The following is an 18,563-nucleotide window of genomic DNA, read 5'->3' as shown; positions in this document are numbered from 1 at the left end:
CCAGCAATAAAGCTGCATTTTCAGTTTATTCCCATCTCCAAGAGTCCTGCAATTTTGGGTCCACCACTTCTGCTTGCCTGCCACACAGCCAACCATGACAGGTTGTACCTGGTCGTGGAACCCATTGAGTGATTCTTAGGACACTCTGTCATGTCCCATGATCCACTCCACAGGAGATTTTCCACTGGACCAACTGAATCCAAATAAATAATAAATAAATACTTCTATTTACCAGTGATTTGGGTGCGACTTTATGGAGCGAGTCATGACACAGATAAAATCCCTCATCTGTCGGTGCAAAAAGGCCACAACATAACATAACAACCCTTTTTCACTGAAAAGGCCTGTGATTGGCCAATGACCCCCACAATGTGTAGACAACCTGATAACAGAGCCTAGAGGTGGTGCACGAGTATAGTTCTTCTTCGGATCACTTCTTTTCTGTTTTGTAAGTTTGGGTTATTCGGGGGATTTTTAACACCATGACAAGGAAAAGCTGAAAGAAGATGTGGCTGCCCGTCAGTCTGGGAATGGTTGTATAGCAAGGGCATTTCCAAACAAACTGAAGTCAGTTATTCTACAGTGAGAAAGGTTATTCACAACAGTGGGGGGAAAAAGTTGACTTTCTTCACAGGAGTGGACATTCCTGCAAAATCACTTCACGGTCCACCTGTGCAATGCTCAGATAAAATGCAAAACAAAACAACAAACAAAAACAGCTTCATCTTTAACTCTACAGGCCTCAGTTAACATTTTAAATGTTAAGGTTCATGACAGTACATTTGGAAAATAACTAAACAAGTATTACTTGTTTGGAAAGGCTACCAAAGCTCTCAAAAATCAACACATCATACCAAAATCTAAAATATCTCAAGAGCAGATGAAAAACAAAATTCACTGACATCTATCAGTCTGGAAATGGTTACAAAGTCATTCCTAAGGCTTTGAGACTACAGCAAACCACAGTGAGAGCAATTATCCATAAATGAAAAAAACTTGGATTAGTGGTGAAGCCTCCCAGGTTTGGCCCACCGACCACAATTACTCCAGGAGAGGGTTAGGGTGGACTGGTGCCCGCTGAACTACCACCAGATCAACACCAGTAAAACCACGGAGCTGGTGGTAGACTTCCGCAGGCACAAATACCATCCAAGGTATGGACATTGAGGCTGTGGACAGCTACAGGTACCTTGGTGTTTATCTGAACAATAAACTGGACTGGACTCACAATTCAGACGCCCTCTACAGGAAAGTGCAGAGCAGGCTGTACCTGCTGACTCATCCAGGAGGTCACAAAAATCCAGAACAATATCTGAACAACTGCAGGCCTCACTCGCCCCAATTGAGGTCAGTAATGATTCAACATGGTTCAACAAACAGCTTAAAAATGCTGAACTGAGACATTTTGCACTGAAAAATTCCATCACAGAGATGAGAATGAGTAATTGCAGTTCTTGCTGTCATGAGAAAGACTCATGAAAGCCACCATTCCTATTATAGGAATGGTGGCAAGGCCATTGGACAGTTACTTTTCATATAGCAAATGTTTAGATAGCTTCGATAGATGGATAAGTCATATAGAAAATGATTACTTCTTTTGTACTGTACCTGATCAAGACCCATGCTTGCTAGGTATGGCCCCACTAGGGGGCCCTGATTACCCACTTTAAGACAAAGTATCTAAGATTTATTGGGAAGTTTTTGAATTATGATTATTCTGGCCTCTTCCAGGAGATCAGTTTGCTTTGGAAGACCCTGCCAGGGCCTATTTCCACGAACATCACAGCTAAAAGAACTTTAGCTAAACTAAACCAAATTGAGGCAGCAATATTTTGAACATCAGCCTCACCAGAAGATAAGGGATCTGACAAGCTGAATAAGAAGTCCTATTAAACTTGGTTGGCAGAAAGTTCTATGGAAACAATATTTGTTTTGTTGTTTCCAGGAGAATTGAAGAAACGAGTGGAAAGAGGGGAACATGTATACCGAGACGAAAGGAGCAGAAATACTCACCACGGACACTGGGAGAAGTCACAGCACGGGAGCAGGGAACAAGCACCCTAAGAGAGCACGCACTGGGGATTATTTGCATTTTGTCATTTGTTCACTCTAAATAAACACACTGTATTCTACATAGGAAGTCCTCGTTTGGGTCCTCCCTTTGCCAGCCTGACCTCCCTTTTGCCTCTCTTCCATAGTTCATTTGATTGGTACACAGAGCATGTTTGTTGGGTTAAAAGTCAAGGGAGATGAGCAAAATTTGTATCACAGTTGAATAAAAATGCCAGAGTCTTGGGAATCACTTCAGTGATTTTAATGCAACAAGTTTGGTTCAACTGCACCAGCGGAGACAGCATGGGGAGTTGACAACGATGGCTGTAGGTAAATGAACATAACAGACAATTTGCATAATGGTTTACTTGTTACAGCAACAGGATAAGCATGTGCAAGCTACTGGATACAATATAGCTATGCTCCTAAGCAGAAGGACAACATAGAACTACCACCTATGAATTTATATTGCCATATGAACATATGTTTCTAAATATTACTCAAAGGGATAAAGTAAGTTCATGAAATCCAAAAAATAAAAGGCAACTTAGGCAACATCTGAGTCTCTCCTGACTCTCCTGACTGTCAGTAAATATGAAAGACATTCTAAGTCCTTTGGATACAGAGTTATCTATGTATTCTAACTTATTCTCACACATAACGTCAATAATGTCAGCAGCTGGTTGGTGGACTATAATTTCTGTCTTTAAGTCATCAGCATTACAGCATAAGCAGAATATGAAAGACTAACAACATTTAAGATGGTCAAATTGTTATGCATCCACAACACCACTATTATTCCTTCTGTAGGGCCAGGTGTTAAATCCTGTATTTGGTTGTGTGCATCATCCTTGACAGCTCACAAACCGTTTCCTAAAATATTTTCTGGTTAAAAACAAATGTACTTGGCTGCTTATATTTATTTTTATCAATACATCTTTATTTCAAAAAGGTGTTGAAGCAGATTTTCAGTGTCTTTTCTCTCTGTCCTTATTCTCCTCCATTTTTCTCCTTCTGTTAATTTTCTTCCCAACTTCTCTTTTTCCTTTTCTTTTATCTTTCCCATTCCATGGTCATGTCTGTTCTGATTGTAATAACTCTAAATAATAATAATAATAATAATAATAATAATAATAATATATATATTTTTTAAAACCTAATAAACTATGACAATCAAGTGGACCAGTATAGGATTTAGGACACGGCCCCCTGGAGTCTAGATGGTGGTGGTGGTGAAGATGAAGACTGAGGTTTGAATAGAGCTCTGTCTGAGGTGTCTGAGGTGGAGATGGGGAGGAAGCAGGCTGCACAAAAAAAGTCTAAAAAAAGAACAATGGAGAGCTGAGATTTAAAGCATGCGAAGCAGAGGCTAATTGGCTCAAAGCAAAAGGGTGAAAAGATGATTGGACTAAAGTAATGATGTCAGTATTGAGATTGACAGCGTGAGAAAGCAGTAGACATGTAAATAGAAAAGCAGCTGAACACCCAAGAAAGCAGGCAGATGACTGATGACTGATCTTACTTATTGAATTTATGCATAAGCTTCATTGCTAAAGTAAAAACTTGTACCTTACTGTAAGAATATTAACCTAACCAATTAAACATATGTCCTGAATAGGAGAATTCAATAATCAAATGTGGATAATGAAATGTTTTATTTGACCCCACAGTTTGCCTCTTTTACTTCCTCCTCTTCTTCAACATGCTTCTTCCCATCAGGCTGCTTCACCCATTGTAGTTTGAAGACTCCACTCAGGCCATGCTCTGTCAGTCTCTGTCTGAACTGTGAAACATAAATGCTTCATTAATATCCTGTTGAATCTTTAAATATCTCTGATTAATGAGACTTGTCTGTGGGAAAACGTTTTAATAAATCATTTACCTAGAGGTAAAGAAAGAGCTTCATCACTTGATGAACATGTAATTATAATGATGACATTTAAATATCACTTTCTACACATTAACAAAACTGTACTTTAAGTACATTTTCAGTAAATAATGTTTGTTCTTCAATATTTTAGTTGGCTTCTATAAAAAGATTATTACTAAACTCAGTTTTGTATTTTTAGCAGTAAGATTTTACTTTTCAAATACTGGACTTTTCAAATAAGCTTTATTGTGCAGTTTGCCCAGATCTATGAATAAAAAAAGTGACGAAATGAAGAAAACGTGTAAAATATGTTGCCTTCCTCAATGCACACCACAACTGGAGGCAAATCCCCTGTGCCGTGCATAGGTGTGGTTTCCCCTTAGGGGTTCACGAACGGTTTCCACCTCTATTCTGATCTTTTTTTATGGTGAGGTGTTAATTGGTATCTATTTCCCACTTACGATTCATATCTTTATGCTCAGTCAAAATAAGACAGTGTTAAAGGCTCTGACTAGCTTCACATCCATGAGGCAGTCTTCAACTCACCCACCCCCACTGCTGCTGTTCCACCTCTGACACTTCACACCTCCTCTACTCACCCTGCTCACTCCTCTCCATCCCCAACAACAGCATCCAAAACAACTCAACACAAGGCTCCAGCCTGTCTTTCTCACCACCCAGGTTAGGAGGGAAATGAGGAGGATTAAAGCCAGGAAGTTAGCGGGTCCAGATGGTATCAGCTCAAAGGTTGTCAGGTCCTGCGCAGACCAACTGTGTTGGGTGATGGAGTGCGTCTTCAACCTGAGCCTGAGGCTGGGGAGAGTCCCACAGCTCTGTAAAAACCTCCTATGTTGTACCAGTGCCAAAGACCTCATGCCCCAAGGACCTCAACAGCTACAGGCCAGTGGCTCTGACATCCCACCTGATGAAGACCCTGGAGCGGCTGGTCCTGGCTCAGCTTTGGCACCTGGTGATCTCATCACTGGGCCCTCTTCAGTTTGGCTACCAGCCTGGCATTGGAGCGGATGATGCCGTCATTCACCTCATGCATCGTTCCCTCTCTCACCTGGAGACCGCTGGGAGCACTGTGAGAATCATGTTCTTTGATTTCTCCAGTGCCTTCAACACCGTCCTGCCCACAGTCCTGAAGGACAAGCTGGAGAACTCAGGTGTGGACCATCACCTCTCTACCTGGATTTTGGACTACCTCATCGACGGACCACAGTATGTGAGAACTCAGGGCTGTGTGTCGGACAGGGTCGTCTGCAGTACGGGGGCCCCACAGGGAACGGGAACGGTTCTGGCTCCGTTTCTCTTCACCATCTACACTGCAGACTTAACCCACAACTCCACCCAGTGCTTCCTGCAGAAGTTCTCTGATGACTCTGCAATAGTCGGCCTCATCACTGATGGGGACGACAAGGAGTACAGAGATCTGACCCTAGACTTTGTGGAGTGGTGCCAGCTGAGCTACCTCCAGATCAACACTAATAAAACCAAGGAGCTGGTGGTAGACTTCCGCAGGCACAAATAACATCCAAGGTATGGACATTGAGGCTGTGGACAGCTACAGGTACCTTGGTGTTTATCTGAACAATAAACTGGACTGGACTCACTCTCATCCTAAAGTCTCAAGAAGACCTTAAGCATTTCACTTAGATGTTGAAGACTGCAATGCAGTATGCACTGAACTGTCTCTGGTCCTTGTTGCCACTTGCAATACAGGAAGTGGCCCCAGATTTCAGTTTTGGGCACATATTTTGTGATCTGCTAACTGCGTTAAATTGAAAAATGCTGAGGCACCTGATAACATTTTGAATTATCATTATTTTTATTACTATATTCATCTATTTAAAAAAGATTCATTTCATGTCGGTTTTGCTGTCAGTCTTATTTTTGATATCACATACCTGTTATAAAGACTTTCTTTGAGTAAAACGTTTATTTTTTTCATTATAGGTAAATATTATTTGAAACTCAGGTATGACCTTTTCCAAGATTTCCTCCTCCAGGTCCTCCATTTCCACAGAGGGGTCAGTTTTCTTCAGCTTAATCTTCAGCACCTTCCTCTCCCTGAGTGCTGAGTTTATAAAAAAAGAATGAGGGAAAAAAAATGCTGTGATGTAACGATCTTCTGAGACTAAAGAAAATATCAGAATATATTAAAAATACAGTAAAATCAGAACTCACCAGTATAACAGACAAAGTACCAGTTTGCACCGCAATGATAGTTGACCCACTTGCCTTTAAATATAGTCCCACATGCATCTGTGGCTATCTTGGATGGTTTATCAGGAGCCCAGTTGTGTAATAACTGTGCAGTTCCATCCGACCACTTCCAGGAATTTCTGTATAGTCCAATCCACGTGTAGGAACTCACTGTTATCTTTTTCAGCTCTTCATTCTCAGATTGGTTTCTCACACTGGCAAGGTCAGTGTGGTTCTTTCTGCAGTAGCTCTGAGCATCCTCCCAGGTGTTACTCATATTCACAAATATGAAGCGTGATGTGTCTGAAAACATTTGAGCAAAGAAACATAAGTAAGGGTCTAACTTCACTGCTCAGCCAAAGAATGCAAATGAACTATACATCTGTGTTACTTATTCATCACCTCCATTTGAGATTACAATGATAGTCATGATAATAATCAGGACACTGATATACAGTATGCATATTGTATTTAATTACTTTTATTGTAGCAGAAGAATGGCAGTTGGCTGTTGCATTCTACATCTGCCCATTTCCCATTTTTAAGCATTGCTGCACAAACTTTATGGTGTCCTAAACCATTGGGTTCCTCGTCATTCCACATCCTGAACTCAGTCTCCCCTTCACCATAGTAATCCTGGTTTTCCAGAGACCACTTCCATGCTTCAGTGTCAGGTATAAGTCCAATCCACACATTAGAAAACCCTTCTGTGAGGTTCCTCAGTTTGGCCAAGTCTTGCTCATTATGTACAATGGCTAGGTCAGTATACTTGTTCCTGCAGTATTCCTGAGCTCTGGTCCAGTCTCTTCCATATTCAACAAGGTTGTAAAGATGAGGAAAATAGCCAGGTAAGTAAAACAGTCCTGTGGAAATGATATGTGCACACACACACACACACACACACACACACACACACACACACACACACACACACACACACACATAATTAATTTTTTTAGTTTGGTGTCTTTAGTAGCAAAAACAGCTAAAATGGGTGACATGTCAGAGTGCAGTCAAATCACTGACCACAAATGTGCGCTTCGAAGCATTTGAAAACAAACTCAATTTATAATTTGTGGTCAAAAAATCATAGACAAATGCACACATTTTGTTTTCTTTGTGCAATTAAAACAATGAAAATAAATGAAGTGGAAATAAATAATTCAAACTGACCTGACAGGAGCATCATCATAACTGTAGTCTCTTTCATGATGCAGTGTTAGACACACTGTTCCGGTATGATATTTTCTGTGGGGGAAGTAAAAATATATACTGTAACAGTACCGCACTGAAACTCATAGCTTAGTAAAGGGTGTACTATGTATTGTACACTCAACAAAAATATAAACGCAACACCTTAGTTACTGCTCCCATTCCCCATGGGATGGACGTAGAGACCTAAAATTCATTCCAGATACACAATATAACCATCCCTCCCAAACAGTGGTCACAAATCAGTCCAAATGTGTGGTAGTGGGCACATCTGCTATATTGAGATAATCCATCCCACCTCACAGGTGTGCCACATCAGGATGCTGATCTGACATCATGAGTAGTGCACAGGTGTACCTCAGACTGCCCACAATAAAAGGCCACCCTGGAATGTGCAGTTTTGTCTCACAGCAAAATGCCACAGATGCCAAAGCAATGAGGGAGCGTGCAATTGGCATGCTGACAGCAGGAATGTCAACCAGATCTGTCGCCCGTGCATTGAATGTTCATTTCTCAACCATAAGCCGTCTCCACAGGCGTTTCAGAGAATATGGCAGCACATCCAACCGGCCTCACAACCGCAGACCTCGTGTAACCACACCAGCCCAGGACCTCCACATCCAGCAGGTTCACCTCCAAGATCGTCTGAGACCAGCCACCCAGACAGCTGCAACCAGAACCCACGGCTTCTGGTTGGCATAGGTTCGTACAATAGCCCTCGGTACAACGTCATTGGTGCATTTGTGAATAAAGTCTGTTACGTAATCAGCATAATTGTTGATGTTGTTGTCAGCAGCGGATTTCCCAGTCTGTGATGCTAAAGCAGTGACGCAGGGTGCTGTCTGATTGGTCGGTCCACCGTTGAACTGAACCGTCATGGGCTGGTCGCTTTTCAGCCTCTGCCAATAGGCTGGCAGCAGCAGAACAGAGGAGTGTTCTGATTTGCCAAAGGCCAGTCGGGGTGGGCTTTGTAGGCATGTGCGTACAGAGTGTAAACATGGTCCAAGGTGTTGTGACCACGGGTTGGAAAGTTTACATGCTGGTAAAACTTCGGCAGAACTTTCTTCATGTTGGCTTTATTAAAGTCGTTAGCCACGATAAAAGCAGCCTCCGGGTGTAACGCTTCATGCCGGTCGATAATGTCAAACAGTTCGTCCGGTGCAGAATACCGCTGTAAACTCCCTGGGCAAATAAAAGGGTCTGCATCTGATCATGAGGTGTTCAAAATCAGGAGAACACCCTGACGAAACTGTCTGTACATCAGTACACCACCGTTTGTTGGTCATTACGCACATGCCACCTCCCCTACATTTACCTGAGTCCTTTGTTCTGTCCCGGCGGTTAATGGAGAGCTCCTCAGGGACAATGTGAAATGTCTTTGTTTGTGAAAACAAAGACATTGCAGTTCTTAATGTCCCTTTGGAAAGTTATCCTGGCCCTTAGTTCATCCAGCTTGTTTTCCAAGGACTTTATGTTTGCTAGAAGAATGCTGGCAAGCGGGGTGCGATGTCGTCTTTTTCTCAGCCTGACCCGAATCCTGGCTCTTTTACCCCTTTTTCTCCGGTGTTTCTTCTGCCCAGGTAGCAAAGGTGAGTCACCACCATTCACAAAAAAGTTGGTTTTTGAGTTTTGTCGAATGTTCAGGAGAGTTTGTCTATCATAGGGGATAAAAGCATCACAGGCTGCAAAGAAACTAAGAAATAACATAACGAACATAAGAAGAATGCAAAGTTGAGGAGGACACCGAGCGACGGCAGCCATCCTTACTGGCGGCATCTTCAAAGATAAAGTTGTGGTGAAGTTGTGTTGAAGAGGGAGCTGTGTGTAAAAGCAAAGCTCTCAATTTACCGGTTGATCTAGTGACCAAAAGAACAAGATCGCAGATACAAGCAGCGGAAATGGGCTTTCACCGACGGGTGCCTGGCCTCTCCCTTAGAGATAGGGTGAGATGTTTGGCCATCCGGGAGGGACTCAGCGTAGAGGCGCTGCTCCTCCACATCGAAGGAGCCAGTTGAGGTGGTTCAGGGATCTGACAAGGATGCCTCCTCAGCGCCTCCTGGGTGAGGTATTCCGGCATGTCCCACCGGGAGGAGGCCCCGGGGCAGACCCAGGACACGCTGGAGAGATTAAATCTCTCGGCTGGCCTGGGAACGCCTTGGTATTCCCCTGGATAAGCTGAGGAGGTGGCTGGGGGGAGGGAGGTCTGGGCTTCTCTGCTTAAGCTGCTGCCCCCGCGACCCGGCCCCAGATAAACAGAAGAAGATGGATGGATGGATGGATGGATGGATGGATGGATGGATGGATGGATGCATCAGATCTGCAGTCATATGTTCCGGACATTCAGGTGAAGAGAGAAGCTTAATTGTGAACTACTAACCTAATCTGGTGGTGAGTTGGATCAGGTGGGAGAGGGATGATGGATAGACCTGGCGTGCCTAAATGTATGGTGAGAGTGTGCTGGGGACGCATGACAGAGGCTCTGGTCCACAAGATCTTCAACTCCTACCTTCGGCAGAGCTTCAACAGCATTCTGAGGGAGACTGGGGACAAATGAACCATGTTCAGCACCTCCATTGCTAAAGGAGCTGCAGCCACAAGGTGGTTGGTGCCCGTCATGGTAATAATCCCTGAACCAGATGGTGGACACCAGAGGTGAAGGGAACATCAGGTTGAAGGAGTCCGCTCAGGCTTGGGTAGCCCATGGGCCTTCAGAGGCAGCTATAGGTACCGACAGTTACCTGGTCTCTCAGGCAGTTAAATCATTAGTGGCAGGGCCCCTAGGGAGGAGGAGGTTCACGCTAGTTTCCTGAAGGCTCTGGATATTGTAAGGCTGTCTTAGTTGACATGCCTATATACCTTCTAGTATGGGGTTGGACCCCCTTTTGCCTTCAGAGCTTTGTGGCATAGCTTCAACAAGGTCAGTGTTGTACCTCAGTTGTAACAAGTGGCTATTCGATTTAATGTTACCTTGCTATCAGCTTGAAGTAGTCTGTCCATTCTCGCCTGACCTCTGACATCAACAAGGTTAATTTACCCAGAAAAGCTGCTGCTTACTGATTTTATTTTTTTTCAGACCATCAGTAAATCCTAATTGTCTGAAAGAATCCAAGTAGATTAGCAGTTTCTGAAACATTCAGACCAGCCTGTCAGGTATAAACTACTATGTCACTCTCAATCACTTTTATTTCTGGTGCTTAATTTGAACTTCAGCAGGTTTTCTTCACCACGTCTAAATGCCTAAATGCTGACCCTTGATTGGGTGATTAGATATTTATATTAACAAGCAGTTGAAGAGGCATACCTAGTAAAGAGGCTGCTGAATGTATTTAGTGTGACTTTACTGGACTATAAAATCAGAAGTGCTAAAGTAGCAATTAGAAGTGTCTCTATTAAAAAGAAAAACCCTCCATAAAGCTCGGACATCTTACAATTCATCGCTGATTGAATATAATGAGACCAACCAAAGGTTTATTTTCAGCACTGTAGCTAATTATAATTGTAAGCTGACAAAACGTCAGCGCTCAGTTGATCCTATAATTTAACTAACAAATAAGCCTTATTTGTCACATACACAATCATACAAAGTACAACATGGAGTGAAATGTTTTGCGTCCCTGCTGCAGATGTAGCCACGCCATTCCAGGGCTTGGTTTTTAGCATGGGGGATTTAGCCAGGACCCTTACTGGAAACTGGGTGGGAACTGAACTCCCGCTCCAAAGGTGTGTAGTCTTATCACTACATTATCCAACTATCACTAGTTCTGGCACTTCATGAATTTGTTTCGAAAGAACATTTTAACCATCAAAAAAAATTCATAACCTCCCACAGATAAATCCTTTACATCTTTAATGCTACTGATATTTATTTGACTCTTTTTCTCTGATTGATCTTTCTTAATTAACTTCAACAATCACTTCCTCCAAGCCATCAACATGTCTGTCAGAGCCAAGTACAGGACTGCTGAAAGAAGTACTCCCATTAATTAATGAGAATAATAATTAATCTGAAGTAATCACAATACTGAAGCAGCACTAGTGAAGGTTACAAATGATCTTATGGCCTCTGACTATGGACTCATCTCTGTGCCTGTGTTAGGAGACTTGGGTCATTGACCCAGAGTTTTGAGTTGTCATTGCTGTTGAACTTTGATTTTGCCCTTATTCATCATTTCTAATCTTTTGGTTTCTTTGTTAGAGTACTGCCTTCTGGTTTCTGTCTGTGCTCGTAGTTGCTCCATGCCCTCCTGGGTTTTAATTGCACCTTAGAACACACATGCATCAACACTACAATGAGCGGGTGGAGGGAGGTTTGGAGTCTTCTCTCACCCCCGTTCTCTGCGGCCTGCTGGAGCGGGGGGGCTAGGAGGAGGAGTTGGCCGTCCGACTGCGGTCTGGAGTGTGGGGCCTCCCTGCTGCTGCGGAGTCGGGGCGGTCTGCCTCCCCCCACCGCAGGGAAAAGGGTAACACCACCTGGGTCTGGGTGCAGTTCCCCCCTCCAGGGGCAAGGGTACCTAGACCCGGTTCGTAGAGTACGCTTGGGGAGTGTGATCGTGTGTACAGCGTATCTTTATGTCTGTCTCCACGTTGGTTGAGTGTGGAGTAAGTGCATATGAGAGCATGAGGGTGGGAATGGATGTTTGTGTCTGTGTGTGCCTGTATGTCTGTGTCTATATGTCAGGTTGGGTATCAGACGCCACCTCTCTGGGGACATCTCAGGCCCTCCAAGGTTTGGAGGCCTATCTCCACCCACCACCACTTCCCCTGCCAGTGGCGGACTCCCTCAGGTGTCGGTGCGTTGGTGGTTCTTTGTGTCTGGGGGTGGGCGTCCGGGTACACACCGGCTCACTCCTTGGCGGCCGCTTATCGGGGCCTGGAGCCTGGGGCTCGCTCGGGCCACTTCGGAGGTGGGGTGCCCCCGGCCTCTCGGCCTGGGGCTCGGTCACTCAGGCACGGCTGGCTGACGGCGGAGCTCCCCCTGGCTTCTGCTCCGCGGCTGCTGAGTGAGCCCTCATCTGGGACTCTCCTCAGCTCTTTCTGGGACAGTGGCGCGGCTGCCCCTCTGTTGGTCTTCCTTGGTCTCTTGTGTTCTGGGGGCCTCTGGATGTCTGGAGTTTTGATCTCCTCCATACCTGCTTCATACCCTGGAGGACGGGGCTGTGGCTCCCCACACTCCCTAGCAGATCGTTACACGGAGAAACCTTTGGAATGCAAGCATGCTGATCCACACAGGTATGCACACAGGTGTACACACGGGTATTCACATACGCGGACTACAGCTTTCTTGGCTGCTGCCTCAAAGCACATTGTGCGCTGTCTATCTTGCGTGCTGCACAATATCATTTATTATTTTGTATCTACTGATATCTACTGCTAGCTAGTTTATTGTGATGGTGCCGGTTTTTTTTATGCTGCTCTTTGTTGTTTGCTTTCTCTTCTGTTTTTTTTCTCCATACAGGTGACCCGGGTGTTTTGTTTTTTTTGTTTGTTTTTCTTTCTTTCTTCCCCCCCTTCTCACCGTCTCTTCTCCCCTTTGGTTTTCTTTCTCTCCCTCTCTTTCTTTCATTCTTTCTCCCTGTCCTATCCCCCAGTCATGTCTGTCCCGTTTGTAGCAACTGAAAATAAAATAAATTCATAATTATAATAAAGGTCAATCAAATGGACCAATATGGCAAGGCCATGATGATCCACTTGGTAAAATAAATCCGCTTGGCATCTTTCTTGGCCTTAAGACAACAATTCTGATGGCTAAAGATCCAAACGGGACACAAGAAAGGAAAAAAAAAAAAAGGAGACTTGGGTCATTGACCCAGAGTTTTGAGTTGTCATTGCTGTTTAACTTTGATTTTGCCCTTATTCATCATTTCTAATCTTTTGGTTTCTTTGTTAGAGTACTGCCTTCTGGTTTCTGTCTGTGCTCGTAGTTGCTCTGTCTCCCCTGTCAGCTGTATCCCCTTGTTAAGTCCGCATCTCTGTTATGTTTCCTGTTTTACTTTAAAAGTCTGTGTCCTATGTTAATGTATCTGGTTTTGCTTCCCTTGTCTCACTAGGCCTGATTTGTTCCAGCTGTGTTTTCGTCCTGTCTCTCATTCCCTGATTGCTCCCTCTGTGTATTTAAGCTCTGTGTTTTCCTCTGTCTATGTTGTGATCTACCCTCATTTCATGCTGTGTGGTCTGTCTGCTTGTCAGTTCAGTTTATTGTTATTTTCAGTTTAGTTTTTGTATTTTTAGTTTTGTTAGTTCTCTGTCTGCCATCTAGCAATAAATCAAAGTTTGAGTTTACTTTCTGCCTCAGAGTGTTTGTACATTGGGTCCTCCTTACCACCACTCCTGCCTGCACACAGCCTACACATGACAGCCTGTCCTGTTACTACTGTAATTCTACAGACTGAGCTACCTCAGTCTGCTGAGCTGACAGCAGAAAAGGAACTAAATTCCTCTCTCGGTTTTTTGTACCAAATTTATTATAGTTATATACAATTAATTCCAACATCCGATATTTAAAAAAATCTAACAAAATTAATAATAATAATAAAAACAGTTCTCTTACATTTTGAAGAATTTTATTTGCCTATATGTAGATGTTTCCATCTAACTTGAAACAGAAATAACTTCTTATCTAAAGAGAAACCAAGAACTAAAAGCAAAGATGACAAACTCAGAAGCACTAATTTAAACAGGGGACAAAATAAGTCTTGAACATGAATACTATGACAAATCCAAAAGAATACATCATGAATCCATAAAACACAAAGCCACAGGTCAACAACTCAGGGACCTTAAGTATGCCAAAACTTGTAAACAGTGCCACTGATGTCACTTGTGTAACTTGTTGGTAAGTGGCATGATCAGTGGTGTCAAAATGAGACACCATGAGAAATAAAAAAGTTGAAAAACCTAGCTGGCGGGTGCTCATTAAAAATGTCTTTAAAAAAAAGAACACTACCAAAATGATGTTGAATTTAACAGCAGCATCTGAGAGCAGATTGAAGCATTCATTACACGATTTAGGTAGAGTCATCATGACACTCGAATTTTAAATCAAATCAAATCACTTTTATTGTCACATCACATGTGCAGGTACATTGGTACAGTACATGTGAGTGAAATTCTTGTGTGCGAGCTTCACAAGCAACAGAGTTGCTTTAAGTTAGATTCAATATCAATACCCAGGAAAATACCATCAATACCACAGCGAAGATCTCACCCTCCAACAGCTGAACGTGAGACTAGGAAGCTTGACAAATAGGCGGTGTAACAGGTGAATGGCTATTTAGACGCTGTACCAGTCTGTCATGGTAAAGAGAGAGCTGACCGCAAAAGCGAAGCTCTTGATTTACCGCTTGATCTAAGTCCCCATCCTCACCTATAGTCACAAGCTTTGGGTAGTGACTGAAAGAATGAGAACGAGGGTGTAAGCGGCAGAAATGAGCTCTCTCCAAAGGGTGGCTGGCATTTCCCTTAGAGATAGGGTGAGGCGTTTGGCCATCTGGGAGCAGGGAAAGATAGATGGATGGATTTCTCCTTTCCTTCTTGGGCTCCTTATTGAATCCAGAATCAAATTTAAAACCCTTTTCCTGACATAAAAGGTCTTAAATAATCAAGCCCATCATATCTTGTTAATACTACTTAGTACCATATCACCCTAATAGAGCAGTTCACTCCTACTTGCAGTGTTGGGAAGGTTACTTTTAAAATGTATTCCATTACAGAATACAGAATACATGCCCCAAAATGTATTCTGTAACCTATTCCGTTACTCAATGACAGTAACGTATTCTGAATACTTTGGATTACTTAATATATTGTGGCGAGTTCAGACAAGGAGGAGACGGAGGTATCGTTTGGTCTTGCTTCCCGTGAGCTAGCCAGGGAGCACAGCCGTTTATTACATTTGCAGAAGAACACACTGCCACTAGCTAACTGCTCAGCGCGGCAACCACAACACACATAGGGCGCCCTCTGACCCCGGAAGGACACACCGTCGCAGCGAGGGGGCGTCACCCGTCACCATGGCAACATACACAAAACATAACTGTACAAGCAGAACCCCGAACAGCCCTGACCCGCTACAATATTATCATGCTTTTTACAACAATGTGAATGTACTATTGCTGTGTGATTTATTACTATTACTGAAGGTCCACGACTCTGAACTGTAGTAAAGGGACCTCTGACTAATGCTGGGCTCACACTGTGCGATTTTTGGCCCATTTTGAGCCGATTTTTGAGTCGTGCGATCGTTTTGGCGATCGGCCCGATTTTGGCCTTCATCGTGCGTCGTGCATCGTGTAGTATACGTGGGGTAACGAGAAGCGATTGACACCTCACGACCAGCTCCCGATCATCAATCGCTTGGTCGTGAGGGTGTCACCGCAGTTTGCTGCCGCCTGGAACAACAGACCGTAGCTGTCAAACAAAACCCAAACAGTCCTGACCCGCGACAAAATGAAACAGGAAAGTACCCCAGTGTATTCCATTTATTTCAACAAAGTAACTGTATTCTGAATACCACCTTTTTAAACGGTAACTGTAACGGAATACAGTTACTCATATTTTGTATTCTAAATACGTAACGGCGGTACATGTATTCCGTTACTCCCCAACACTGCCTACTTGTAGGGTTGCCAACTCCCTGAAAAATAAATAAGGGACACCTCGTGGCCAGGGCCGGGCGACCCAGTTGTCTTCACCCTTCCCAGTGTGGTAGCTCTTTTTTTGTGTGTGTGAAATTATTTTTTAACCATTTGACTTGAATTTGATTTAAGCAGATGCATATTCTTTGTGATATGACCATATGGGAAACAAATGATCATTTAGCCATTTATTTTTAGCTCAAAATGACAACATTAACACAGTAAAACAGGTCTCTTTCTTAAACAGAAGCCTGTCATGCTTAACTTTTGAGAATATAAGTAAATCTTTCTTTAAAAGAACTCTGTCCTGCTTAACTTAAAATTATATAAATTAATAGAAAGCAATAGAACGAAAAATATTCTTGTAACAGTGCACATATAGTGCATTTAGTACAATTGGCTTCAGTTGCGGTATTATTTCAGCTTTTCTAATGCTAATCAGCTGCTCCTGTTTGTAAACCCGCTTGTTCCCATGATTACGCACCTTAACTCATCATCATTATTCATCTATGTATTACTTTTATGTATTATTCATCTATTTGTTGTAATCATCCATCCTTGCAGTTGTTTATTACACAAAATAAATGATATTATCACACTTCTGGCCACATAGCGCTGATATTCACCGCACATGCCCATATTAACCTTAACCAGAGGGTTTAAACAACAAACCAATGTTTACATACCATATCTGCTTCTGCCGTGGCCTGGTGGACAAAAAATTGGTTAAGGGTTCCCCGAGCTTTCACGCCCCTCATGTTCTTCTTGTGCCCACCACTAGAAGCATGCCTATGGAAAAAGTGCGCCGGCACACAGTGCAGTGCGCTTTATAGGTGTTATCGTGCACTTTCCCAGCCAGGTGTTTTCCTTTTCCCAGTCCTCCCTGTACTTTTGCAGCCTTTTTTCTTTTCTTTCTCTGAGGGGAACAAACATTGCTGCTCTAACGCTGGGCTCACACTGTGCGATTTTTGGCCCATTTTGAGCCGATTTTTGAGTCGTGCGACCGATTTGGTGATCGGCCCGATTTTGGCCTTCATCGTGCGTCGTGTAGTATACGTGGGGTAACGAGAAGCGATTAACACCTCACGACCAGCTCCCGATCATCAATCGCTCGTGAGGGTGTCACCACAGCCGCTCACACTGCTCATGCGCAAACACGTAAACATCGGTGAAAAAGACGGTGCAGCACGGCTGTGCAGCGTGTGATCTGGACACAAGTGATGGAGGCACTTGTAGAACTTTGGAAAGCTCATCCGAGCCTTTTCGATGTGGCATCACAAAATTATCACAACCACAACAACCGTGAAAATAGTTGGATTTACACTGCTGCTCAATCACAGCTGCCTGATCATGTTTTTCATTAGCAATTTAGCAAAGTTGATGGTGGTGGTGTGTCTGTGTGAGTGAAAGACAGAGAGAGAGAGCGAGCGACAGATTTTCTGTTATAACCTTCATGTTATGTTGGCACAGTGTGAGCACTCAGGTCGCATCAGAGCATCGGGCCGTATAGTGTGAGACCCTGCATCGTGACCTGCAAACTTCTAATCCCTGCGAGTCAATCGTGCAGTTTGAGCAAGAGCTGAATAACGTGACTGAAAAAAATCGCAGTGTTTGCCCAGCTTTAGATGTACTGTCATCCGAGACGTGCACCGCAGTGTCGGCGTTTGTTTCCCTGTTGGCCATGCTTGTTGTTGTGGTCATCTGTTGTCTTCCGGTATTTTCTCCGCAAGCGACCTTTCCTCGACCAATGAGATAATCTGAATTGTCATACTCGAATTGTCATAAGTGTGCTGTCAGCTCATTGGTCACAAAGCAGGAGAGGGTCTGGGAATTATGTTTTCAAACAAAGCGTTAATTCCATTAACATTTATAGACTACTTTTGATTCTCACTGTATTACAGGACAAAGTGCGTCCCTTATTAGCTCAATACGGGACGTGTACTTTTGTTTCTAAATACGGGACGATTCCGTTTTTTAAGGGACGGTTGGCAACCCTACCTACTTGTGATCCCTATTGTATTTAAACATAACTGGAAGCAGAGCTGGAGGATGTTATAAATTAAATCAAGTCTAAATTTAACATTGAGCACTATGTAACACTGTACTATTCATTGGATTGTAATTATTTGCATACCATAGTCAAAAAACGGTTTTGGTGTCAGAGAAAGAGGAAGCCAAGTGAATGAAGACATGAAATCATGTAGAACTGAGGAAGGCTGAAACACAATCGGCTAACTGTAGCAGTGATCGCAATGTTGCACTCGTAGTATGGCACTATAGTTGGCAATGCCATTTAAAAAGTGGGGGTTAGCTCAGCTGACGGCAGGTCGGGAACACTTTCCAGGATTTATGCATTCAAAACTCACTTATCACAAATCCAAAAGAACAAATCATGAATCCATAAAGCACAAAGCCAGAGGTCAACAACACCAGGAGTATGCTAAAAACTGTAAACATTGCCACTGATGTCACTTGTGTAACTTGTTGATAAGTGGGATGATCAGTGGTGTCAAAATGGTAAATGACCTGCATTTGTATAGCGCTTTTACTTAGTCCCTAAGGAACCCAAAGCGCTTTGCACTACATTC

General features: G+C 43.3%; 1 protein-coding gene across 1 annotated transcript; it reads right to left on the bottom strand.

The window, feature by feature from the left end:
• Positions 1 to 2,334: 2,334 nt before the first annotated feature.
• Positions 2,335 to 17,153, bottom strand: LOC101476011 (putative C-type lectin domain family 20 member A). The gene is made up of 6 exons (XM_076882927.1): positions 16,662 to 17,153; positions 7,304 to 7,378; positions 6,610 to 6,993; positions 6,113 to 6,433; positions 5,911 to 6,002; positions 2,335 to 3,835 (listed from the first exon to the last, which is right to left on the bottom strand). The coding sequence occupies exons 2-6, from the start codon at positions 7,338 to 7,340 to the stop codon at positions 3,707 to 3,709; spliced, it is 963 nt and encodes a 320-aa protein (XP_076739042.1). The 5' UTR covers positions 7,341 to 7,378; positions 16,662 to 17,153; the 3' UTR covers positions 2,335 to 3,706.
• Between the last annotated feature and the right edge of the window lie 1,410 nt (positions 17,154 to 18,563).

This window comes from Maylandia zebra, linkage group LG4, assembly GCF_041146795.1.
Source record: "Maylandia zebra isolate NMK-2024a linkage group LG4, Mzebra_GT3a, whole genome shotgun sequence".
Taxonomy (NCBI): Eukaryota; Metazoa; Chordata; class Actinopteri; order Cichliformes; family Cichlidae; genus Maylandia; species Maylandia zebra.
The sequence above is the reverse complement of the archived record's forward strand: the minus strand, read 5'-3'. Positions and strand labels throughout refer to the sequence as shown.